The sequence below is a fragment of the Sceloporus occidentalis genome, unplaced genomic scaffold (assembly GCF_023333645.1).
Source record: "Sceloporus occidentalis isolate IW3139 unplaced genomic scaffold, rSceOcc1.0.p SCAF_1, whole genome shotgun sequence".
In the NCBI taxonomy this organism is placed as follows: Eukaryota; Metazoa; Chordata; class Lepidosauria; order Squamata; family Phrynosomatidae; genus Sceloporus; species Sceloporus occidentalis.
Window position 1 is genome coordinate 245,298,911 of NW_028316981.1, and position 26,399 is coordinate 245,325,309.

Genomic DNA, 26,399 nt, shown 5'->3' on the forward strand with positions numbered 1-26,399 from the left:
TCTGTGGTCCAAAACACATTGCAGAAATAATCCAGTTTGAGACTGCTTTAATGGCCCTGGCTCAGAGCTAAGGAATTCTGGAAACTGTAGTTTTGTGAGACTTTTTGCTTTCTCTGTGAGAGAGCTCTGGTGCTACAATAAATTACAGTTCCCATGATTCTCTAGCACTGAGCCAAGGCTATTATAGCAGTCTCAAACTGGATTATTTTTGTAGTGTGTTTTGGACCTGTGATGAAAAATTACTATTAACAGAAATGGACTGACAGCATACAACTTGTGTGCTTGTCACCAATTGTTTATTGGAACTGGCAACCTCCACACTTTGTAGTAACAGAACGACAGAAAAATAATGTTCACTATGTACAGCCTTTGCACAGGCTTCTTAACTATACACAAGGCATAGTGATCATGACAATCTAGTCTCCATAGTCATCTGTGCACAAAAGACACCATCCATTAGACGTTATGTGAACATTACAGTGAAATGACATCACAAGTCCAGTGAAAATTCAGCATAATACAAAACATATCAATCTACTGCAAATGACATCCTTTAAAACAAGTATTCAGTAGTTATCTAACCAGAGTCTGAAGGGGAGATGTGCTGTGTAGTTATAAGTCTTTTAAGAGAAGCAACCTCTGCAGACAAATTTGCTATACCCTGCTTCAAATACAAGTTTTCTGTCTCAGATATTTTGTAGGAACTGTCTTTAACATCAACTACTGCACTTTTACAGCCACTTGGAATTTTTTCAGTGAGTTCTTTTTGATGGTGCCAGTGTTCTGGCTTCAAAGACCAGTCCTGGATATTAGTCACTTGAACAGAGAAAGGAGTGTGAGAAGCATGTACCAAATTTGGTGCATTGTGTTTTTCAAGTTCAAAATGTCTTTTAGATGACATATCTATTGGCGATGATAATTTCTGGGTAGCATCATATTCATTATCCAACATTTCTACTTTGATTTGCATGGCCTTTGCCTTAATTCTCAGCTTATGGGGCAGTGCAGAAGAGCTCACCTCTGGAACTTTAACTGTAGCATGTGTATTTTTAAGTTCGACGGGGGAATGGATTGGACCTTTAGGAACCTGCTGTTCATCTTCTCCATCTGATGACTTTCCTACAACACCTTCATCAGCCTCTGAAGTTCTTGGAGAATTACTGGAGGATCTGTTAACTTGCAACAGTGGAGGGGAATGTGAATAGCCACTAAAGTTGCTTCCCACAAAGTTTTGATACATGGATGCTGTATAGGAGCCTCTTTCATCTCGTGAATCTCTTGCATAATTTTCCAATTCCATAGGCTCTTGCTTTATGATCTGGAACTTACTTTCAGGATTTCTGCAATTATTTTGTATAGGACTTGCATGAGCATGGTCTACAGATGACACCTCAGACACATCAGATAAAGAGCTTTGTGGTGAATGCTTAATAACAGATATACAAGTGCTGCCCACCATGCTTGGTTCATGTTCGTCAATGAAAGAGTTAATACTTGATTTGGAATTCTGATACTCCTGAAAATAAACAGCTGTTGAATTGCTGAGTTTCTGGACCTCTTGGGCATATGCTGAAGAGCTAATTAAACCAAACTTTAGCTTCAGTGAAAGTAACTCAGCTTTTAAAGTGGCATTTTCTTCTCCCAGTGCAATTAGTTTGTTCTCTAACACAAGGTCATTCAGTCGCCGCTTTTCACGAGACCTTTTGGCAGCTTCATTATTTTTCCGCCGTTTTTCCCAGTACATAGCATCTTTCTTTTCATCAGGAATGAATTCTCGCTTCCTTCGGCATGCTGAAGACTTGTTTTTTACACTTCCTTCAGAGAGTAGCATTTCATCACCAGTAGCTAAGTCATCAGATACATCTGTTAATGTAGAATTAAGTACCATAATTTTGTCCACATTGCTACTTGTATCAGCAGGTGCCTGTTCTGTTTTAATGGACTGCATTTTTCTCAGCTGCATCAGAAGCAATTTTAGTAGGTATGCAAATAGTAACAAGGTAAATTAATCTTCCAGGACTTCTTGAACCATAACAACTGGATAAATACAGTAATTTTAAATCCATAAGCATTCTTCCATTTATTCCATAGTCTCAGACATCAAGGTGGGTTGGTCAAATCTGCTTCAGTTCAGCTGGCAATCTTCTTTCAAAAAACCTGTGGTACACAGAATAGTAATATTCAGTTATTCATGTTACAACCATCTTTTTAAAATATTGCAAAGCATCTTTCAGTCATTAAACCCCATGAGGCAGAGGAATCATATACCACAGAGCCACTGTATCTTATTGGATATCATTAAATCAATAAATATATTACTTGAATTCCTGAAAAGAATTAAAATAATGCTACAGGATATCTTCTGTCATAACAAGACAATAGTAAACTCTAGTTTCACATTGGGCTACAACAACTGTGCTAATTTACAGTCCCAGGCACATTTACTACGATGTTAATTTAATTCAGTGATACTTTACTTCACAGTGAATATGTCCAGAAATAAGCAATAGATTGCTATAAATCAAAATCTACAGGGAATACAATTTACTTTTCCCCAATTCACATTTTGCCATACATTTTGTAGATTCCAGATATTATAACATTAGACTCAAATGTATCTTTTTTAATTCCTCAGCTGCTGAATCTGTAATACAAAAAAGGATCCTTGCAAATAGTCCATACACTGGATTGCTCATTCCTACATCAGACAAACAGGGAAGAATTTATACCAGAATTTCTTTCACCATGTACAGGGAGCCCAATAATAAAGAAAGACATAAAGCTTTAGATACTTTGTATCTTTTATCAGAAATCTTGTCAAATGCAATATGTGACTACTGACTGTGCAGAGCTTGTAAATGTTACTTTTTGGGGGTGGGAGGGAGGGAAAATATACAGAATTCCTCAGCCAGTATGCTCACGGGGTGAAGGAAAGGTTTCAATCTCTGCGTTTATATATAATAGCAACAGCTATCCTATAGCAAGGACTTGTTTCCAGTTTATCAACCAAGAGCTGCCATCATGTATTTAACTTACAGCGACCTCATGAACTTCACAGGGTTTTCTTAAGCAAAGAATACTCAGAGGTGGTTTTACCAGTTCCTTCCTATAGCTGACAGCACCCAGTATTTGTTGGTGGTTTCCCATCCAAGGACTAACTAGAGCTGTCTATGCTTAGATCAGATGAGATCTGGTGCCTTTAGGGTATTGAGGCTCCCATTAGATTATACCCTCCTGTTAATTGCCAGTTAAGTTGGCTTCTGTAGCCATTCAGGATTCACATCAAACCATGAAATATCATGGTCTAGACCTGCACTAAGAGTCAGTGCCATGTAATAATGTAAGTTTTAGACTAGGACTCCAGATGACTGGGGTTTGTATCCCGGTCAGCCATGGAAGCCAACACTCTTTCAGCCTAAGAGGAAGACAATGACAAGACTCCTCTGAATAAATCTTGCCAAAAAAACCCTATTATAAGATTGTTGTAAGTCAACCTGAAGGCACATAACAACAAGGTCTGTACTAGTGAGATAAACTATAAATCATAGTAGTTCCATCCAATCCCAACTATTTTCACTAGGAGAAAACTTAACATTCTTAATGTTCTATCTGCATCAAGTCAAAAGGTTATGTCTTCTACAAAGAATTGACCCCAGTTCTTGTACTGTATAGTGCACTGGTCCTCAAATGGTGGGGCAGGACCCCTGGGAGGGTGTGAGAGTTGCTCGGGGAGGGGGGAGAGGCTTGAAGGTGTTCCTCCCTTCTCCTCTTCCCAAACTTTTTTATATGTAAAATTTGCACATGCATTAAATATTGAATCTGCTTAAATAAAACTGTTCAAATTTGAACAATGTTAATTCCTTATAAGATGTTAAAATATGAGTATGTGAATGAAAATATGCACCCTAAATAAACAAAACATATATTACATGGGGTGGGAGTAATGTCCACATGTAGAGATAAAGAGGGGTCCCAAGGGTAAAAAGTTTGAGTACTACTGGTATAGTGAAAACTCTTGCCATCCAGTTTATGTGAACCTTTGAACTTCTGTTACACTTTCAGACATCTATGTCAGTATCCTTTGTCTCTTGAGCTAATAAGTCTTTAGTTAGTCACTTTCCTTACGGGACTATTCCTTTGTATTACAAAGGCTTATAATAATTAGTTCATCCGCCCCAGGAAAATATTTTGGCCCATATGGGAAAAGCAGCAGTGAGTAAGCAATTTGCTTGACTGGGTGAGGGGGTCACTTTGCTTTTCTACTGACTCATAATTTCCACAGAATACAGCCTGCATTACTACTTGCTACAGAGTTAGTGGAGTTTTAGTTTTTTTAGAGATCTAGCCTGTTAACTTAAAAAAAAAGCTTTTTTACCTATGTCCCCACCTTTCCTACTTTACTTTCAATGCAAGCATAGCCCCCCAATATGAAGAGGACTACTATATGCATGTATCTCTGTCCATCTAGCCTTCCCTGATGGTTCATTTCACAGAATACTACTTCCAGAATACAATATAATGATGTCACCACTTTAAATGAGGCAAAATCTGCCACAAATGATCTATTTTTAAAGTTTCCCAATCAGCAATGAACTAATAATACATACTACTACTACTACTTATTCTTATTTCTATCCCACCTTTTTCCCAGATTGGAACTCAAAGCAGCTTACAATGATTACAAAATACAAAAATTAAAACACAATTAAGCAATCAGAAAAAATAAAGCTAGGTTAAAACATTTGTCATTAAAACACACGCGCAAACACACATACCAGTACAGTAATTAGCCATATCCCACACATTGTGTAAGATGTGCCTTGTATTATATCACTCAACAAATGCCTGTCAGAATAGGGAAGTCTTTGCTTGTCTGCCAAAGGAAAAGTAGTCTCACTTCTATGAGAAGGGAGTTCCAGAGCCTGGGGGCAGCCACTGAAAAGGCCCTCTTCTGTGTTTCCACCAGGTGTACCTGTGTGAGAGGTGAGACAGAGAGAAGGGCCTCCCCAACAGATCTCAGAGCACAGAGTGGTTCATACATATTAAATAGAAGGGAGACAGTAAATAAACTGAGTAATTCAAACACTTGTCCTCCCAGTATTTTTCACTAGTTGATATTATTTAGCACTTTGATGTTGAGAAAGTGGAGCATGTCCAAAGGAAGGCAACTAAAATGGTGAAGGGTCCGGAAATCATGTCCTATGAGGAACGACTTAGGGAGCTGGGGATGTTTAGCTTGGAGAAGAGAAGGTTAAGAGGTGATATGATAGCCCTGTTTAAATATTTGAAGGGATGTCATATTGAGGAGGGAGCTGACTTGTTTTCTGTTGCTCCAGAGACTAGGACCTGGAGCAACGGATGCAAGCTCCAGGAAAAGAGATTCCACCTCAACATTAGGAGGAATTTCCTGACAGTAAGGGCTGTTCAACAGTGGAACCCTCTCCCTCAGAGTGTGATGGACTCTCCTTCCTTGGAGGTCTTTAAGCAGAGGCTGGATGGTCATCTATCGGGGATGCTTTGATTGATAGTTCCTGCATGGCAGGGGGTTGGGCTGGATGGCCCTTGTGGTCTCTTCCAACTCTACGATTCTATGATTTAAGTAAAGTTTGTACACTAGACTGAAAGTGGTTTTACATTACTTTATTTTACTCAAATACATGTTCTGCTTTCCTAAACACGTTAATATTGTTGTTTGCTTTATGCTTAGCCAGACCCACTTTGTTGCTTTGGAACACTGTACCCTTGACATAGCAGAGTTAAACTGCAGTGTGGAAAGTCAACATTAAGAAGGGTATGCAAATTTAATGCTTGCAAGAAACCTGATTTACTCGCTCATGTCACTGAGTACTAGAAGTCCACCTCAGACAAATTTATAGACCAAGTGATGTAAGTTATTTTAAGAGCTATCTCTGGTGCCCCTTTTCTGTGAAAATCCAACTTTTTTCCATGGTGGTTGAGATAGTGACACCTTTGCTTTCTGATGGTTCAGTGTACACAAACTTTGTTTTATGCACAAAATTATTTTAAAATATGTATAAAATTACCTCCAGGCTATGTATATAAGGTGCTTATGAAACATACATGAATTTTATGTTTAGATTTGGGTCCCAACTCTAAATATCTCATTATGTTTATGAAAACATTCCAAAATTTGAAAAAATTCATACCATTTCTGGACCCAAGAATTGTGGATAAGAGAGACTCAACCTGTAATTTCATTTGTTCTTCTACTGCTCTTTTCCTAACAGCAGCACTAGCAATAATAGTTAACTTTTAGAGAAGAAATATACTTTGCAGTAACTTAAGAGATCTTTCTAAAGAGACACATTATTAATTATTTACTCAATATTTTATAGTTACTTCTAAGACTTGCTACATCAGCAAAGATGTTCCTAGAAAGGCATCCCACTTTCAAAATAAAATGAAATCCTACAGGTGCTGCATGGATATTTGAATAGCAATGCTAATACAGAATAAATGCTTCAAAATCACTTGTCAGATTCTGAATTAAAGTTCAGTTCTACTACTCTTCCTTATTAAAGCCTTGTAACATTTTTTTTTTCATGTTCAATCAAATATTTGAGATGCAGGAACCTGTCACTGAGTTTTTGGCTAACCTTAAATGCGAAATCTAGATTACCAGATCGAGAACCAACATTCTTCTTGATGAATCACCCTGTTTTGGGTAACCCTGCTTGGCACCAAGATCCGACAGGATCTGGTGCCTTTAGGGTATTTAGACCATTGTTGTTGTTTTGTGCCTTCCAGTTGTTTCTGACTTATGAGAACCCTAAAGTGACCCTATTATAGGGATTTCTTGGCAAGTTACTTAAGAGGGGGTTTGCCATGGCCACCCTCTGATGCTGAAAGCATCTGACTTACTCAAGGTCACCCAGTGGGTTTCCATGGCCAAGCCAGGATTTGAACCTTGGTCTCCAATGTCCTAGTTCAACACTAAAACCATTACATCAGACTGGCCCCTCATTTAGACCATTAGCTTTGGTACTACAACTGCTAAGTAATTTAGCTTTTAACGCTCCTCTCTGTTCTTATTTTCAAGAGCTGGAGCAAAACCCAAAAGTACATAACAAACATCAATCATCTCATATCTACTTAATACCTAAGGACAAAAACATATTAATTAAGACTGGCTCACTTTATAAAACAGATGTTAATAGTTGTAGTGTTGTTGTCGTTGTAGTTATTCTGCTTTTTGCCAGAATAGGACTCAAACCAGCTTCCATCAATTAAAAAAATTGTTAAATATCCACAAAATACAAAATTTAAAACACAGTTAAACCATTAAAAATAAATAAAAACAGGTTAAAACACACACACACCCCAGCACAACAATTCGCAATTGCTAAGTAATTAATGAAATAACATTGCTCCAAAAAAATTGTTGAAATCATATCCTGTTGATAAGCATATATAACAAAGTTTGGATTGTTTCCTAACTAACAAACTGTTCGAACTGAAATGGAAATGAGAATCTAACCTAGGATTGGAATAGTGTATGGATCCATCACTAAGGAAAGAACAAATTCCCTCTGGATTTTACTGCTACTCTTCCCACCACTGCTCTGAATTAAACTGTACATCTGCTGATGCTAACACTCTGATAAAGTAAAGATCCAACACTACAAGAGCACCTATTCAACTCAGAGTAGTTGTAGAAGTGGTAAAATCAGTGACAGCATTTCCACCAGCTGTCCCTGATGGGGCCAAGGAAAACAGTGCAACTCTGCCTCTTGTGCAAACGCAGCAGGTGTAGAAAAGGCCAAAGGAAGGAACCCTCCCCTCATTTAACTGGGCACTTTTATCATTAGCATGCAGCAGCTGTACCAAATACACTACATATATCTTGACATGCTCATCACTCTAAACTGAACCATCCCTGACACAATTTAGGGTATCAACAATTCAGCCCTGTCCCCAGATCCTGACACTCAACAGTTTTTTTGTAATTGAAAGCAGGCCCAGATATGAAGGCCCAGGTAATGGCAGCCTGATAAGAGGGATAGATTTGCGAGGATACAATGTACTCAGCATGACTGTGCCACACTGTGTGGAGACACTAATGAGACATGACTACACTGGGGCCTGTGAAAGCCCTCTGCACACCCTACACTCAATAAGATGGCAAAATAGGCTACTAATTGCAGGTACTATCTAAACCTCATTTTTGCATTAAATATGACATTTGGTTTTATTCATCACATATCTGTGCAAGACCATGATAGTTGTGTATACCTGCATGTGATTTTGAAGTGAAAGATTGTCTAATAAGTATTGCAGCAATGGTGACAAAATCTCACATTTAAGACTGGTTCAGAGAATAATACTTTTGAATGTGTACATTGCATGCTTTGTTTCAATTTTGTTTTAAAATCATTTATATTAAGGAAACAGTAGCTGAAGTGCCACTTCCTCTGTCAATGTAAAAAGTATTCTTGAGGTCAGAGCTGGATTATTTTTCTGATAACAAACTTAATATTTATACTAACCACAATACTCAAGTGGTTTTGCTTCTCACTTTGTGCCTTTTTAAGGAGTCATTATTTTGCACTACATCATACTGGTGAATTTACTCAAACTCTGCAACCCTGGAATAGCAGGTTTGCCTTGTTCTTCTTGGATAGAATCAGATCCCTGTCCAAAAGCGTCAGGGTTTATACCACTCTAGACACAAAGAAGGTTATTGCCATCCTGAAATAAACCTGTGTCTTTGGGTGGGCTTAGAACATTAAACAAATAGGACTAGGTATTGATCGTTACATTGCTAAACTTGACATTTGGCACTGCAAATGTTAATTTTTTTTTTAAAGTCCTGATATTTCAAGAGTGACTAATGTAAGCCAGTTGGGTTTAGACCATTTATTGAGAGAGTGATAAAGTACAGTACTTGCAAAATTAATCATAAGGGGAAATGACAGAACTTGAACTGCAGTAATAGGAGTCATTGTAGTTCATTGGTTTATGTGTAAATATTAATGTTTTCCAGTGAAATTGTAAGGAATAGTGAAGGTAAAAATAGCTTGCTTTGTTATGAAAGCTTTGCCATTATTGCCAGGTGGAGTTCAGGGTGACATAGAGAGAAAGAACAGGCAAACTGAGCAATAGAGAGAAAGACTCTTTGCATTTGCCATTTGAGTGACTTCTGGATAACAATTTTTTTCATGATAGATATTCAAATTGTATATCAGGCAGGAAATTCAGACAGAGAAGTGTAAGAAAGCAAAAAAGAAATCCACAAAATGAAATAAGTCTGCTAGTATTAAACTAATTCTATGAGCCAGAGAAAAGGAGAGTCAAAATAGGATTTGGTTACAGGCTTGGCCATGTAAACCCACTGAGTGACCTTGGGCAAGTAACACTGTCTCAGCCTCAGAGTATGGCAATGGCTACCCCCTTCTAAAGAAACCTGTCAAGACAGCCCTGTAATTGGTTTGCTGTAGGGTCACCTGAAGTCAGAAACAACTTGAAGGCATGTTAACAACAATCCTCAATATACAGTACATGAATTGCTGCATCATATCTCTCTTTTACATGGTTCAGTAACCAAGAAGTGGACAATCCCCCAACACAGATCTGTTCCTGCCATCTATTTCCCAGGTCATTGTATATTTGCAAAAATCTATAATCTGTAGGTTGTTCATTGTACATTGGCAGGTTATCATAATAATACCAATAATCTCATTTTTTCCCTTGCCAATGTGACCACTGACCATTCTGGTTTGGAGTAGCTGTAGTCCTAAAAGTAACTTTTCAAGGTTCGGATAATTTCCACATGAAATGGTTGTGAGCAGTATTAATGTAAGAAGCCTTTACTAAAACAAAATAGAATTAATAATTGCAAAAGAACAACAAGAATTGGTAAATACATTCAGTGTTAAGGCATTTTCTAATGTAAACTATTAACAGGACTGATCTTGCAACTTCTGCTAACTTCTGCAAGACATACCTAATTTGGTGGATTTCTGGTGTTATTAGAATTTTCACTGTACATTCCCTTTCTAAGCATGTGAACAATTTCAGTTTACATCGAAAGAGCTGATCAGTTAAGCACAAATGAATACTTCAGTGCCAAGCTCCTCACCTTGAAGGAAAGAAATCACACAATTTTAGAGTCTAATAACTTATACATGTATATTTGAGATACATGGGAAGATAGCAAAGAGAAGAATAGTGAGGAAAAGTTTTGTTGGCTGACTGGAAGTCTGTTCCTGAAAGCTCAGGTGTAGTTTTTTAAATGTTCAAAGATTATAGAACCTCATTTAATGCTGGCCACTCCAATTCAAATTTTCTGGCTATGGATTGCACAGAGAGGTTTTTCTTCAATTAACTGATAGATTATGTGACAGGAAGAGAGAGAGAGTGGAGCCTTCCCAGTGTCTGTGGCTGTGGAAGGTCTTTCCCTGGGTGACCAAACAAAACCTGTTTGGTCACCCAAGCATTTAAAAAAGGTTTATTTCAAGCTGGTTGATGTGAGCTGCTTATTTTGGGCATTCCCTGCTTTATACTGCTGCACTTCATATTTTGTTTTGTTCATATCCCCCAGAACTGGAACACTAAAAATAAATAAAAACATCATCAAAATGATGCAATATTTATTTTATTAACTTTGTTATTTTGTTGATTTTAATTCATATTGTTATTTGTTTTCACTGTATATTTTTAAAATTACATTATATACACATTTTTGATAAATAAAATAAATTTAAGAAAATCACATTCACTGTTTTCAGTCATTTAAATATAAATGAAGAAATTAATGCACTCAGTTCCAACTGTAAGGTTCAAAAGGTGATGTAATTTATTTCATCATTATGAGTAAACGAGTTACTGTCTATTCTAATAATTCACTAACTGAAGTTCAGCTGTTCTCAAAAAACTAAGTTATGGAAATTACATGCCTGAATCTTCTATTAAGCAACTAAGGTTAGTGGGCTCACATTCGAACTATTTTCTAGTAATATGAAAAGTACAATTTAACTTTCAATCCTATACATATTTTCCTATGAGTACTTCCTACTGAACCATTTAAGAATTACTCCTAGGTAAACATGCAGGAGATTCTGCTGCATGACTCTCTTACAAAATAACAATGCAAAATTTCATCTATAAAAATCATTTTTAGTAATGTAAACTACCCAGCAGGGATTTATGCAAGTAATCCATAACGATACACATAAATGAAAGTTGCTTGGCCATATGTGCCCTGGTTTTCATCTGTGAAGCATGGGAAGGTATTGTCAACTTTAGTTTAGCCTAAGCAACAGGATTTCAGACTACATCTATCAGTATGTAACAGCTACTGTACAGTGGGAAAGAAAATAAACTGTAAAGAACCACAATTTAAAAACTGTGTTGCCTTAGAAGGCAGTTCTCCCATCCCTACTGTTACAGAGGTTTACAGAATTCAGTGGGACCACTAATCATTAGTAATCACAAATAAATACTGGTACATTTCTGTTTTCTGATTATTATCCTGTATTTATAACTATTTGCTATTAAGATCTTTACAAAATAGCTTGGCCATTTTGGTGTTGCTGTTGCCAAATTCGCAAAGGCAGGCAAAAGGATGAAGGAATTCTAAATCTGCACCTCAAATCAAGTTTCTATTCTATTTAAAACAAATGGCTCACTGCTGGATTAACCTTAGTATGTTTCCACTAGCTCAAAAGGCCAAGCTTAGCGTAATAGGCCAACCACTGATCTCATTGTTCCAGTTGATTTCCATGATGACTGTGTGGAATCAACACCTTCCCTACAAGTAATTATATATGCAAAGCTAAAAACATTTTTTCTTTTATTCATGCTAAATAGGAAAACAGCAGCAGGCCCTATGAATCATATATTGAATTTAAATAGACAAGGAGGACCTACTTGTGAGGACCACCTCTGTCCATAAGAAATTCAGCTGACTTCATTGGATCATATACGCCTTGTGAGTCATTTTTTTTAACTTCCAAGAAAGCCAATTGTTTCAATTGTCAAATCTGACTGATTCAGTGTTAGTTCCAGGCGAAGTCTACATAATGTGAAACTGGCCTGGATCAGTCACACATACTGCATCTTCTACTTCCCAGAGGTCAACTTGATTGGACACCAGGAGAACTCATAGGTGCATAACCAAAACCTTGCAAAACTATATCATCATTGTACTCATAGCTGCTATGGGAAATTTGTCAGCTGGTAGCTAACTTTCAGGTAACAAGCCCTTCCAAACTCAGGTAGGATGTTCCTCAGACAGTAGACATACCATCCACACCAAGGGTTTAATCAAAGCCTTGTCAGTTGACAACTGAAGTAGAAACCAACAGATGAAGGGGGAGAGTTGTCCTGTAAATGGAAATGTCTGCTTCATTGTCTCTCCAAATGTAGTTGTTTTCCATCATGTCGGAGAAATCAGAGATGTGAAAATGGCAATATAGTCACTAGTCTGGTCATGTTCAGTCCGTAAGAAAATATTGATTTATTAAAATGTTTATTTCCTCCTATCCCAATGGGCTATTGGCTGTTGGTCCATGGAGTTTCCATGAAGGAAAGAATTGTAAACAATTGAAACAATGCCCTCCTTGCACAGTGTGTAAGTATGGGGGGGTATGGGAGGGGGGCACAGTATGGGGGGGGGGGCAGAGGGACTGTTTACAACACAGTCCTAATTCCATGCATGTCTTTGCAGGAACAAAATCCACCAGGCTCAATGGACCTTAATTCTGAGTTAATTTGTAAAGGACTACAGCCTTATCTCAGCAAAAATATGCCAAAGTTTTAATTGCATCAGGTTCCAGAACAAAATATATTATATTGACAATTATCTCAAAGCACGTTTCACCATTTTACAAAAATGCTGAACTGTTTAAAAAAAAATTTTTTTTTTAATGTCGAGTTGTTCTCACTCAACTCCAAATAAGTAATTTGAGGTGGATAATTGGCATCGTGTTTCATAATATAATCCACTTCCAGCAGTGAAACACTGTAAAAGCTACCCTTTTCTAGAGCAAAGGTCTCTTACATAATACCCATGCCAAGCATTAATGTAATACTGTGTTGGACAAAGACCAAGAGAAGTGCACTTTAGAAAAACAAAATTATATCTAACATTGTAGGGATGCTAATTAAATGTGACAATTTCTTTCTTTAAAAAAAAAAAAAAGATGCACAATTTTTCAACAGCAGTGTTTGAACAATCACTTATTTTCCCCATTAGTCTGGACGAAAGTCAAATGTAATTTCACTACTTCACTTACTTGCTTTTGCTAGTCATACCTGCCTCTAATGTTTGTTAAATCTACACATACTGCACTTGAAATGTTTCTACAAACTGAGGCTTAAACTGTATATATTATTTGCTTGAAAATGATTTGAGGTTTTGCCTGAGGATCTACAGAATATGTCTCTCACAAAAGGCTGCACAACTGTAGCAAGGACTTGTGGAAGAATCTGCTCAGCCAATGAGTCAGATCTGTTGCTTAATAATACGCAATAACCCTAAAACAAAGCATTTCATTGTTCAGGCTATTGCATCAGAGTGATGTTATAATAACCACAGATCAGAACAATAATGTAACAAGGCAACCATCTGGGAGAAGGAACGTCATTACATAAATGAAGTTTGCACAACCCTTAACAGAATAAGACAAGTTTTAAATAAGCTAAAGGTGCATGTTTTGTTTCAAGATAAAAGCACACAGCAGTGATTGATGTCCTGTAGAGATAATGCATGCATTGCTAACACTATTTTTTCTTCACAGGAGAAGATAAACTGCAAGAAGCCTTAGTAAGCTCACATTGTTCATGGGGAGCCTGTAAGCTTTTTAGCAAATCTCTAGCCACTGCATTTAAAACCAAAGATCCCCTCCCCACCAAAAAAAATCAATTCCAACACAAATCTGAATAAAACCAAATCCATAAAGCTGAACTGCATGAAGACTAATCTGCAATCCCTTGATGAATCAAGATTAAAAATAGCCGGCAATTAAAAATGGAAAGGAAAGAATAATTACAGTGAAATCTGTTAGCAAATTAATGACCAATCAAAGGCAGACTCCTAGCAGGCAGTTATTCATTAGCATCTGGTAGTACAAGAGATCTACATGACTCATTATGCCCAAAGTGGGACAGAGGATGGAAGGTTGGTTTCTCTCATTGGTAAATGGTTTTTCTCATTGATAAACTCTGAAGGTGGCCTTGGTGTTTCACATACGTGTATAAACCCTAACACCCAAACCCATTGTTTGTGGAAATTAAAACAAGTATTGGTGATGTGACACAAAAAGTATTCTGCAAGATTGTAAATAATATGCCTGGGCTGTTTAAATCTTGGAACAAAAGTCAACTGAAAAGTTAACTCGGGAAATTGATAAATATCTATGATTTAAAAAAACCCACCCCACTCTCTTGAAAACTCACAGTGAATGCAAACAAGAACACAGCAGCTAGTAGTCAATTGGCACACATAATAAGATGCAGGTCTGTGATACACACTGAGATGCCAGATGAGGCAAAATGATATACTAAACCAAATTGACAGTACAGTAATTGGGTCAAGGCCCAGCTGTAAGCAACAATGGAAAAAATAAAGATATTAGCAGAGTTCAGATCACAGAAAAGGGTCCAGAAATTCTGATTCTTCTACATTCTTTAGGAATTGCAAGTAATAGGAATCTAGTTCTGATGATAAAATACTATTGGTATTCCTGGAATCAGCTCTGTGCTGGAGGCCCAGGTTTCAGTAGTGATCAAAGAGTGCTTTTGCACAGTTAAAGCTACTTGATTTATTCTTAGCCTTATGGCTTATCCCTACATTACGTCATCCTAAGAATTTGAGACTAGCTTACTTACTATGGCACAAGTTGTCATAGACAATAAAGTCAGTATATATCAGCACCCTTTGCAACATATTTCATTAAATTATTCCACCAAACTAGTGCACTAGATCAGAATTCCTCAACCTGACCCACTCCAGATTTATTGGGTTACAATCCCCATTCGGAGGTGGAGAAGATCTGCTGAACCTGATCCTATTCCCCACCACCACTCCCTTCTCCTTTTGTGTCGTGTCTTTTAGATTGTAAGCCTGAAGGCAGGGAACTGTCTGACTAAAAAAATTATGTACAGCACTGTGTAAATTTACAGTGCTTTATAAATAAAGGTTAATAATAATAATAATAATAATTCTCCCAGTAAATTATTCCACCGAATTAGTGCATTAGATAAGACTTCCTCAACCTGACACCCTCCAGATTAATTGGACTACAACCCCCATTATCCCATTATGTACTGTGGTACATACAACATGAGATTATGCTGTGAATGCATTATAAACTGTGCTATATAACTTTATCACCATTTCCGCAAGTATGGTGGCCAATGCTATATAGGCTAAACTTCAAGACTGAGTAATATAAAATTTGCCAAGTAGGCACACATTAACCCACAACTGCTTTGTATGAGAGATTGTATGTGTATGATCTATCTAGAAATGCAACAATCCATGATTTATTTCTTATTTGTTCACTATTGTTCAGCCTGAAGAAAAAAGAATGAGCCAAAATTATATTACTGAGTCTGAAGTACTTTGTAATTGATTTCCAAGGGACACGTGTGTGTGTGTGTGTAAAATCTTCATTTTCATAAAAATGTTTGTGGTTCCAAAAACTCCAGGTAGCATGAACTAAGGTATGTTCCTTCTGTTTACTCAGGTAGGCTGTGAACTTTATAAAATATGTGAAGTCATTACAACAAAATTGGCAATGCCCTAGATCTAGTAGGGGACACCTGCAGATGGAACTGCTTCTATCAGCAAAATTGGGAGTGGCAATATTCCTTTCTCACTTCAGCAGTAGTATATACCCCAAAACCTGTTCCAAAGGAATTAAAAACCTCCTGGACCCTGGTTTTAGAGAGTACTGAGGGCTGTAAAATGGAAAGAAGCAGAACACATTTCTCTGAGGCTGATGCTGTGATGCCAACATGCTGTGATGCCAACATGCTGTGATGCCAACAAGGCCAATAAATTAAACTCGTATATTGACTGGACAGACAAATGCAGGATCTTTTTCTAAACAGGAATCTAACATTTGTTTATTTCTTTAATTTATATACCACTTTTGAATCATAACAATTCTTATTACTGATAATTATAACTGCAAAATAAATAAATAAATCCCTAAGTATCTGGTATCAAAATCTTTGCCCCCCAGCCAAACTGGTTCTGGAACAAGCAGATGGCAGTTCTTGCTCTGGAAACTTCCATTCAAGTTATGGTCTCACTTTGATAATTCAGTGCTTTTCTAAGAACCTGCCAAACAATATGACCCAATAAATCCTGGTTTTCCTACTCTCTGATAAGAGTAGTTCTATAATACATGTGTTTGGCAATACATGGAAAGTTGTATTTGAAGATTATATGAAGTTATACTTTTAAATGTAGAGTGTATGCAACTTTAATCCAGCGATTTTGAGAGTCACATTTTCTTCTTTCAGAATTCCAAGAGGTTGGAAAAAGAACACTAAGGCAGGGGTGAAAAAGATACAACAGCCCTCCAGATTTTGTTCAACAGCACCTGCCATCCAACAACACTGGAAAGGCTACATGCTGCCTGCCCTAGTTTAAAGTCTTGATCTCAAAGCTATTTTTTTTTAAATATTACGCTTTAACATTCATTTCAATGTCACTGTTTAGCTGCCTGGCTCAAAAATGCAGCCTTGTGTTTCAGCAGACAACAGAAGGCAGAGGCGTTGTTTTGGGGGGATCTTGTTGGGGTTTTTTGGTCTCCCACCCCAGGCCAGCATGGGAGCTGAAGTCCAAAATGTAGCTTTTCTAAGGTCTGACAAACAAATCAACAATGAAATGGACAACGAATATCTTATTGTGAACATGTATAAACTTTTCTAGAAATTTGATGTGGAGGAAGAACAAATTAAAACTGTATGGTTGAATGGGCTAAAGGTTACTTTATGTTATGACCTTAAAGAAAAATTGTATAAAATGATGTATCACTGGTATATAACTCCTGAAAAACTATCTAAGATGTATAAAGATGTTGGCAATGTGGGAAGCAAGAAGGGACTTCTTATCATGCCTGGTGGACTTGTGAAATAAAATTCAATACAAATATATACAATGTTACAGAACATGCCAAGAAGAACTATTCAAATGAAACCTGAGGTATTGCTTTTAGAACTGGTAGTCACACAGAAGACGACCATGGAAAATAACCCGTACTACAATATATGATTACTGAAGCAAGGTTGGTATATGCACAAACATGGAAAGACACAAGCACTGCCAATTAGGGTAAAGTTGATGGAATTAGCAGAGATGGATAAATTAACTGTTTTAATTTGAGACAGATTGATAAAAAGGGTTTTGGATGACTAGATTATGGATTTTTTCATAAAATATAAATATGATTCATTTGTTGTGGATTTGAATAATTTCTGCTTAGAATATTTGTGACATTGGGAAGAAGTGTGTTAATTCGGCTGATATAAGGAAGTTATATATGGCTGCTGATATGCATATCAGAAGGGTTTCTTTTTCTATTCTTTACATTCTCTTTCTTGTTTTATGGGAATATATGTTATAATTTTAGTCATAGGAAAACAAGCTTGTTTTATTTTCCCATTGAACTGTTTAACTGTAATTAGCTTTAACTTGATTTAAAAAATGAAAAAATTGACAATGAAGCTGCCTACTCCATTTTCAGGGAGAGTCCCAGAGTCAGTCAAGGGTCATCAAGGACAAGGCATTTTAGTAAGTCAGTACTTTCTAAACTTTTTTGCAAGATTACTGATGTTCTCACATTTCAAAGAAATCTACCAGCAGATTCTAACCATACAGTGAAAGATAGATCAAACATCAGCTTCCCCCAATTGGGTGCCTTCCATCACTTCAAATGCTGGAAGGGGATGATGTGAGTTTTACTTCATCTAGAAGACAACAGGTTGGGAAAGCCAAATCATTGCAATACATTAGAAGGAAAATAAAACTGGCAGACACATACACACACGCACACTCCGTGTGTGTGTGTGTAAAAAGTGCTAAGTATAGTGATGGTGATATTTTTCAACTTATACAATTAATTAAGTAATTTGAGTTATATAATCTCCCAACTACCAGCCACTTTGGAGCTATAAGAGTTAAGAGCACCTGTGAAATACCATCTGAAGTAATCTATTTGGATTTATTGTATAAGCATTTACCACACGTGATGTTCTCTGTTACCACCAGTGGAATGTGGCATGCTTGGGCCATAGCTACTACTAGCATGGCTAATAACTGTTGTGATATTTATGCTCCAATACTTTGCTACTCACCTCTGCTATCATGTGCACATTTGCATGGAAAGAAGCCCTACTGAACACAATGGGATTAACTTCCAAGTAAACACGCATATTAAGTATACATTGTGTAGGATAGGACTACCAATCCCACTCATCACAGTGGCTTACTTTAGAGTAAACTTGAATGGAATTATGCTGGCTAATTTGAAAAACCAAACAAACAAACAGGTAGCAGTTAACACTGGTGGGATATCAATTAATTTATAACAACTATTCAGCAAATACCACCTGCATATCGCTTAAAATCACTGGTGGGATCTGTCCAGTCCATGGCTATGTGCATCTTCCACTTGACCACTGCCAACCCAAACAGTAAGTTTGATGCTCTTCCAGTACACATTTCTTAGAGGGGTGAGTACTTTGCCACTCCTACCCTAGTGACATGAAACTAAGAGACTGACATGCCTGTGAAAAACTGGAATCTCTGAAGAAATGCTTTGGCTTAGAAGAGAAGGGTGTGTAGATACTTGGGGATTTTTAAAAACTTGTTCTCGCTCAAAAGCAATAGTGCCACAGCAGTAACTTGTCATAGAACTTTATATATACAGTCGGCCCTTCATATCCACTGATTTTTTTATCAACACATTCAAGCATCCATGACTTGAAAATATTCAAAAAAAAGTATAAGTTCCAAATAGCAAACCTTGATTTTCTAGTTTATATTTTACTGCACCATTGTATTTAATGGGACTTGAGCATCCATGGATTTTGTTATCCATGGGGATCCTGGAACCAGCAGATACCAAGGGCCCACTGTGTGTACGTGTGTGTGTATTTATATATATGGACTTGGAAGGGATGGGATGGTTTATTTAATTCATCTAGTCCTTCTTGATGGGCAGGCCAGAGTATTTCTGGCTTTCATCTTCTGCACAGTTACATACATACATATATAGTAAACTGGAAGGTGAAAACCAGAAATACACTGGCCTAGATGAATTAAGCAAACCCTTCCAAGTACATAATGCTCTAATTCTATGACTGGTGGTGGTTGCTGCTGTGGCACTGTTGCTGTTGAGTAAAAATAACAACAACAAACCCTCTACACACCCTTCTCTCCTAGGGCAAAGCATTGCCTCTGAGACTCCATAGTACACTTTTTAGCAGGCAATTCAGTGTGGCACTATTGCTTTTAAGTGAAAACAAACCAAAAGGGTCTCTATTATTATTAAGCTTTATTTATAAAGCTCTGTAAGTTTACACAGTGCTGTACAATCAATTAAAATAGATAAAATAAGCCTGTCTATGGAGTACATTCTACAAAAATAATTAAACATAGTACATATTAATACATCTTAACATTCAAACAATAAAATACAGCAGACAACAAATTGAAATAACACTGGATAACAGTCATGTAACCCTTTCTCAGGGATGCCATAATACACTTTTTGTTTAGTGGTCCCCTGGTTTCTGCTGGGGTTTGGTTCCAGGACCCTCTGGATGCTCAAGCCCCATTAAATATAATGGCATTGCAAATTTGCGTCCCTTATGTAAAAGGGCAAAATCAAGGTTTGCCTACGGGGATTTGTATATTTTTAAAATATTTTCAAGCTGTGGATGCTTGAAGCTGTGGATAAGGAGGGCTGGCTGTACGCACAGACACACATTATATATATACACTAATCCCTGCATATTTGTGGCTTTGATATTTGTGGATTGGGTTATTCATGGATTTGATTAATTTGTTCTCTCTAGGAATCTCTAGGACCTCCAGCACAACTCTGTGATCAACTTTAACCAAAAGCTACACTGAAAGTCCTAGAGATTCCTAGAGAGGACTCTGCTAGGCCTTTGTAGCTCCTCCAGTGCAGTTCTATGGCCAGTGTCTGTCAGACAGAGTTGCCCTGGAGGAGCTAGAGATTCCTAGAGAGGTGTCCTTCTCTCAGGTAAAAAACATGGTGTTTTTGTTATTTGCTGTTTTCCCATATTTACAGGGGTCCTGTGTCCATAACCCTAGCGAATATGGAGGGATGGGTGTATATATAGTACACACACATAGAGTGTTTTTCTCTCTGTGTGTGTGTGTATCTCATAACCACTGGGGGGGGGGGGTTATGAAAAGCAGCAGCAGCAGCAGCAGGGAAGAGCTGGGCCTTAAAGGTCTGAGGCAAGCCCTCCTTCTCCCTCTCAGCAGCTGCCAGCAGTCCCTTTCTGCTGCAGAGGGGCGTCCTTCCAGGTGGGCCACGCCAAGGGAACGCGAGAGACTGCCTGCCTGGCCACGACGCTTCTTCCATTCCGGAGCCAGGGAAAAGAGAGGGGAGGCTCTGCCCTGTCCCGCCCTCCCCTCCCTCCCCAGCCAGGAGGAGAGCCGCGCTCTTTGCCGGGAGGACGAGCTGGAGCGAGAGTACAGCCCCTACGTGACTGGCGCCGCATCCCTCCCTCCGTCCAGTTTGTTCTGCTCTGGCTCTCCCTGCCAGGACAAAACAACTGCTCGCCTGCTTTATTTACTCCTCTGGCCTCCTCCTCCTCCTCGCCAGCCCCCGCCCCACTTCCCCCACAGACACACACACACACACACAAAGACACACACACACACACACACACAACACCCTGGAGCCCAAGCTCTCCTCCTCCTCCTCCTCCTCCTCAGAACAAAGGAATGCGGCGCCGCCGCCGCCATCCCGACCCTCCCCAGCCCAACAGCCAGCCCTACTAGAGCCCAAAGCCTTCTCCCAGCCCAGCTCCTTTCCTCAGCCACCAGCCAGGCTGAATCCCCCCAAAAGAACCAAGGGTTGAGAGTCCCCCGACCACTAGGACGAGGCACAGAGGTCGGCCCCAAACTCTGGAGGGAAACCAGACAAGCCTCCTCCCTCCCTCCTTCCCTCCCTCCCCTGAAAAAGGCCCCTGGAAGTGGTCAGGATGGGCTTCAGTCTCTGCTCTCCCCTGAAAAAACAAAGGACTTCCAGTGGGGTTCATTCTTGCCAAAGGTACCCCCAAAACAACAAAGCCCGGAAGCCAGCGTGCGGCTCTTATGGTGCCATCAGGGAATGTCATACTGACCCAGATCTTCTGGATTGTTTAAACATACAGAGAGAGAGAGAGAGAGAGAGAGAGAGATTAACACCCGAAGGCAGTGGTCCCCAAGCTATGCCCTTTAAGAGATTTTGTTGGACTTCAGCTCCCAGGAGCCTCAGCCCTGTTGGCCAATAGGCTGGGATTCTGGGAGCTGAAGCCCCAAATCCCTTAAAGGGCACTGTTTGGGGACCATAGAGGTATAGGGAAGAGAGGTCTATAAAGAGTATAGAGGTATAGCTAGAAGGTGTATATCTAGGGTACAGAGGTATAGGGAAGAGAGGTGTATATCTAGGGTATAGAGGCTGCTGCCCTTTCCAGCTCCCCTCCTTCCTGAGCCTGACTTCGTTATAATCCTAATTCACAGGGGAAGAAGAAAGGAGAGGCACTAATTTCTTTGCCCTCCCTGAAATGTCTTGCTCTGCTAAAGGGCTTGCTTCCTTGTCTCCTTCCAGAGAGAGAGAAAGAGAGGGGTGTGGAGGGAGAGGAGGGAGGGAGGGGGAAAAACCCATGGAGGATGAAAGCCAACACTTACCCAAAGCACTGGCTGTCTGGGCGCAAAAATGCCTTCCTAAAAATACACACACACACACACACACACACAGGCAGCGTCTCCGAAGGAAGGCGTGGAGAGTTGGAAACTGCTGCCAGCCTTACTACTCCGTCCTTGAGCCGCAGCAGCAGCAGCAGCAGCAGCAGCAGCGTCTGTTTGCTCGGCTCCGGGGAGAAAGGGCCAGAAACAGCCCCCCAGCCCCCGCACTCGCCCCAGCGCCATCGGGCTCAAGAGAGGCGGGCACACGCCATCCATCCTCCTTCCCTTGAAGAGAAGCAGGCAGACCCCCTCGTCGCCCTGACCTTTGCCCAAGGCCCAGGTGGCTTCTTTGAGGCCAGGTTTGCTTCATTCCTTCCCTCCTTTCAACAAACCCTGGGCTTTGCAGCTTCCCAGCCAAAGGCTCCGGCGGTTACATAATAAGGCAGCATTTCCAGGAACCAGGGTCAGGAAACGCGGCGCCTGAACACCAGCCGCAGAAAGCAGAGCGTGTGGAAGAGACCGTGTTACAGATCTATCTATCTATCTATCTATCTATCTATCTATCTATCTATCTAGACATACACAGAGAGAGAGATTTGTATGATTTGAGCCGAGGTTTCAAAAACAAAGAGGGTTGTGGGTTGATAGAAATGGGGGATTGGGCGCCCAGCACCAGACCAACCGCTTGCTTTGCAGGAGGAAAGAAGGGTTGTCTTACAAAGCACATTTGTCTGCTCCGAAAAAGCCAACTAACGTGTAACTAAGGTGTAACTTCGTGACACACACACACACACAAAGGCAGCTCCCGTGGAACTCGGTGGGCGACACAGTTGCCCCGATGATGAAAGCACGGGAGGCTCTTGAGGCTGGCCGAGGCTTCGCGGGGGACGGAGCATTACGCAACCTTACGAAACAGAGCCATGGAAGAGTCTCTGTCTCGGAGGCTGAGGACTAGGCAAAGGGATCCCGCCCGGACCGCCTCGGAGGCTCCCCGAAAGGCCCCGGTTGGGGCTTCTAGTCTCCCCAAGAGCCCTTTGGTTTTTAGGTATCCCTTTGCCGGCGGTCTAGGAAAGAAAAGGAGGCTGGCCATCCTCCCCTCCCGCTACAAAGCCATCCATGGCAGGGAAGGGAGGCTCTGTAGGGCCCCAAGAACGCTTCTTCAACCGAAGCCACTTCCAGACAGACCTCTTTTTACCCCCATCCACTCCTTTCTTTAGCCGATCTCCCCCTCCGATGCCTTGCCAACACCAACAAGGCCAGCTCTCTCTCCTCCTGGTTCCCAGCCCTTCTCGAAACAACTACTAGCCCTGGAAAGCCATGGCTCCCTGTCAGGCTCAAGCCCACCCCCTTTCTCCCCCCCCCAAAAAAGAGGACCCCTTTGCCCCCCAAAGCCATGAGGCAACCCCACAACCAGCCAATCACCAGCCCGGCCCTTTCCGACCAAGGGCGCTGCCCTCCACCCAAACCCAGCAGCGCCCACCTTTCAGAGAAAACCAAAGTTACTGGGTGGATTTATTGATATTTACAGATCGATTTATTGGGACAGAGACGGATCGATTTCACTTGGAAGCGACCCACGATCACGCTCAAATCCACCGTCCACACGCGCGGGAAAAGGGAGGGAGGAAGGAAGGAAGGACTTCGTTTTGTTTCCAAGCCCTTTCCATCCCGGGTTGCCCAGGTTTCCCGGGACAGATGGCAACCCTAATGGGTTTAGAGCCATCCTGGCGCTGTGCTTTTGAGCGCTGGGCTCCTGGAGGCCAGGGTTCGGATCCCGCCTCGGCCAATAGGTGACCTTGGGCGAGTCACACTCTCTCAGCCTCAGGGGAGGGCCATGGAGAAGGAGGGAAAAAAGGAGGAGGAGGAAAAAGAAGAAGTCTTGCCTATATATGTATGTATGGATGGATGTATATACCCCAGCATAGTTCCATGGCCTTAGGGTCGCCCTAAGTCACACCGCAAAAACACAACACAGCAAGGCAAACTCAAAGGGTGCAGAGTTTAGCCTAGGAAAGCTCCTGCTGCCAATGCCTTTCTTTCAGCGAGTCTCCAAGGTGCCACAAGACCTCTCTACATTATTATTATTATTGTTGTTGTTGTTATTATTATATCCAAATGCATCTGAGGATGCCAACTTACTTCTTTCAGTGAGTCTGAAAGGTGCCACAAGATCTCATTATTATAACATTATAATATATAATATTATAACATTATATAATTATTGTTATTAATGTTAAATGCATCTGAGGAAGGAGACTTGAGCCCAGGAAAGCTCACTCAGGCTGCCAATTTCTTTCTTTCGGTGAGTCTCAAAGGTGCCACAAGAAGGGCGAGAGAGAGGAAAAGAGAAGGAGAGGGGAGAGGAAAAGGGTGGCCGAAGAAGAAGGGGAAAGGGGAGCTTTTCTGTACCTTGCCAGTTCTTTTCTCAGGAGCGCCTCAAGGTGGGCATCTCTGCCCAGGCCGGGTGGGGGTTGACTGGGGAGCCCAGAGAAAGCGAGGGCGGAGGGGACCCTTCTCCAGGCAGACTTCCAGGGGAGGAAGGGAGGAAGGAAGGAAGGCGAGAGGAGGAGAGACGGCGTCCTCTTTCTGTCTCCGCTGCCGCCGCTGCTGCTGCTGCCGCTGCTGCTGCTTGTGGAGCAGAGATGTGTGTTAGTAGGTCAATACAGCACCCTCCTCTCTCCAGCCTCCTGCTGCCAGCCTCGGTGCTGCGGGTGAGTGGCAGCTCTGGGGTCCCAATCAGAGCCCGCGGGTCCCGGGGAGCAGCCAATGGGAAGAAGGAGGAGGGGAGGGGGCCAGCCTTGCGCTGAAGCCCTTGCCTCACTTACTACTACCACCATCCCTTCCTCCTCCTCCTCCTCCTCCTCCTCCTCTTCTTCTTGGTGGGGCTTGGTACAGTAGGCTAGGAGAGGGCTGCTATTGCATAACCAGCCGAGGAGGAGGGAAGGCTGCTGGCATTTACGTAATGGGCCCCAATGGCTGGCCAGGATTCAGGGGGAAAGAGAGAGAGAGAGAGAGATACACACACACACACATCCTCCTTTATTTTGATTTTGGATTTTGTTTTGTGCTCCCTCGCCCCCTTTCCATGGACTCCATGCACACTTTCTTGGCGATGTGGAGTCGTCCACTGGTCGACTTGACAACACAAGAACCCGAAAATAATAATAATAATAATAATAATAATAATAATAATGGTTTAATCAGATGGGGGTTTTTTTAAGGGAAGGGTGGGAATTATTGGGATATGAGGGCTGTATGTATTTTTTTTTAAATCTGTAAGCCGCCTCGATTGTCATGGACAGAGAGGCGGGATATAAATAAAGTTATTATTATGATGATTATTTATTACAACACAGCTGCGTTGTATTACAACACAACACTGAGGGACTATAACCCAGTTGGAGACCGCTTTAACTTCCTTACGGGGAGCCACACACCAGAGGCAGCTTTTATTTACTTTCTTGTATTTTATTAGACTTCCAAGAGGGTGAGTCACAACAAGGTCACTGCCGACCCTTCTCTCTCAGAAACACTGAGTCCATCCACACTGAGGGAATATAACCCGGTTTGAGACCGCTTTAACTTCGCGACCCTTCCTACAGCGCATGGAGCCGTGGAAGTTAAAGCGGACTGAAACCAGGTTATATTTCCGCAGTGTGTATTTGTATGTGAGAAGGGTCGACAGTGATCTTGTTCCCCCCCACCTTCGAGGAAATAAAATGGAAGTAAATGAAACGAAAGCCCAAGCTGCCTCTGGTGAGAGGCTTCTGTGCGTCAGACGCCGGGAATCGAGCCCCCGACCTACGCAAGGGCTGGGCTATTTTTAAACCTCACTTTTGTGTGTCTGCTGTGAGGGAAATGATTCCACATGTGCAAAACCAGAAACGTGTTTTCTTTGACAGGGTTTGGCGGGGAAAAGGACACCAAAGAAGTCCCGAGAGGTGTCCACTTGGGTGACCAAAGGTATCCTCCTCATCGCCCAAAAGGAGGACAAAAGGCGCCGCAAAATGGAGGGAGCTCCAGAAAAATAGCAAGGAGGACCTGGCCCATCAATGCAATGCTTCTGAGGCATGCTGGAAACGGAGGGCGTTTGGGGGAGGAGGCAGGAGGTGGGAATGTGGGGGACATGTCCTGGAAAAGGAGGACAGCTTCCTGCAGTGGCTGGAGGGGGGGAATGTGTGCCAAGGCTTCTGCTTTGGGTCTTCTTCTTGACGGATAAAACCCTGTTTTGTTTTCCCATTTCATCTCCACAAACCATTGCTCCAAAACCACAGGGAGAGGTGCCCCTGTGACGAAAAGGAGGACAAGGCGCTGCAAAAATGGAGGACACGCAAGGAAAATGGAGGGCAAGACCAAAATAAAAGCTCAAAGCATTCACAGAAATGTGCATTCATGCTTCTTAGTCAGGCTCAAAATGGAGGACATTGCAGAATTCCTCCTGGACAGAAAGCTGAAATGTAGGACATATCCAGGTCACCTGTGCCATTATTTTCTG

General features: G+C 40.9%; 1 protein-coding gene across 5 annotated transcripts; it reads right to left on the minus strand.

The window, feature by feature from the left end:
* Window positions 1-224: 224 nt before the first annotated feature.
* Window positions 225-24,662, minus strand: NFIL3 (nuclear factor, interleukin 3 regulated). 5 transcript variants are annotated; one of them, XM_089491273.1, is made up of 2 exons: window positions 24,314-24,662; window positions 225-2,157 (listed from the first exon to the last, which is right to left on the minus strand). In XM_089491273.1, the coding sequence occupies exon 2, from the start codon at window positions 1,961-1,963 to the stop codon at window positions 578-580; it is 1,386 nt and encodes a 461-aa protein (XP_089347399.1). In that variant the 5' UTR covers window positions 1,964-2,157; window positions 24,314-24,662; the 3' UTR covers window positions 225-577. The 5 variants fall into 5 exon arrangements, with proteins under 5 accessions (XP_089347399.1, XP_089347412.1, XP_089347410.1 ...); XM_089491286.1 differs by lacking the exon at window positions 24,314-24,662 and adding an exon at window positions 23,090-23,222; XM_089491284.1 differs by lacking the exon at window positions 24,314-24,662 and adding an exon at window positions 21,908-22,050.
* Window positions 24,663-26,399: the final 1,737 nt, after the last annotated feature.

What these genes read in the sequence shown, in the direction of transcription:
- NFIL3 (XM_089491273.1), bottom strand. Translation starts at nt 1,963, where the DNA reads ATGCAGCTGAGAAAAATGCAGTCCATTAAAACAGAACAGGCACCTGCT.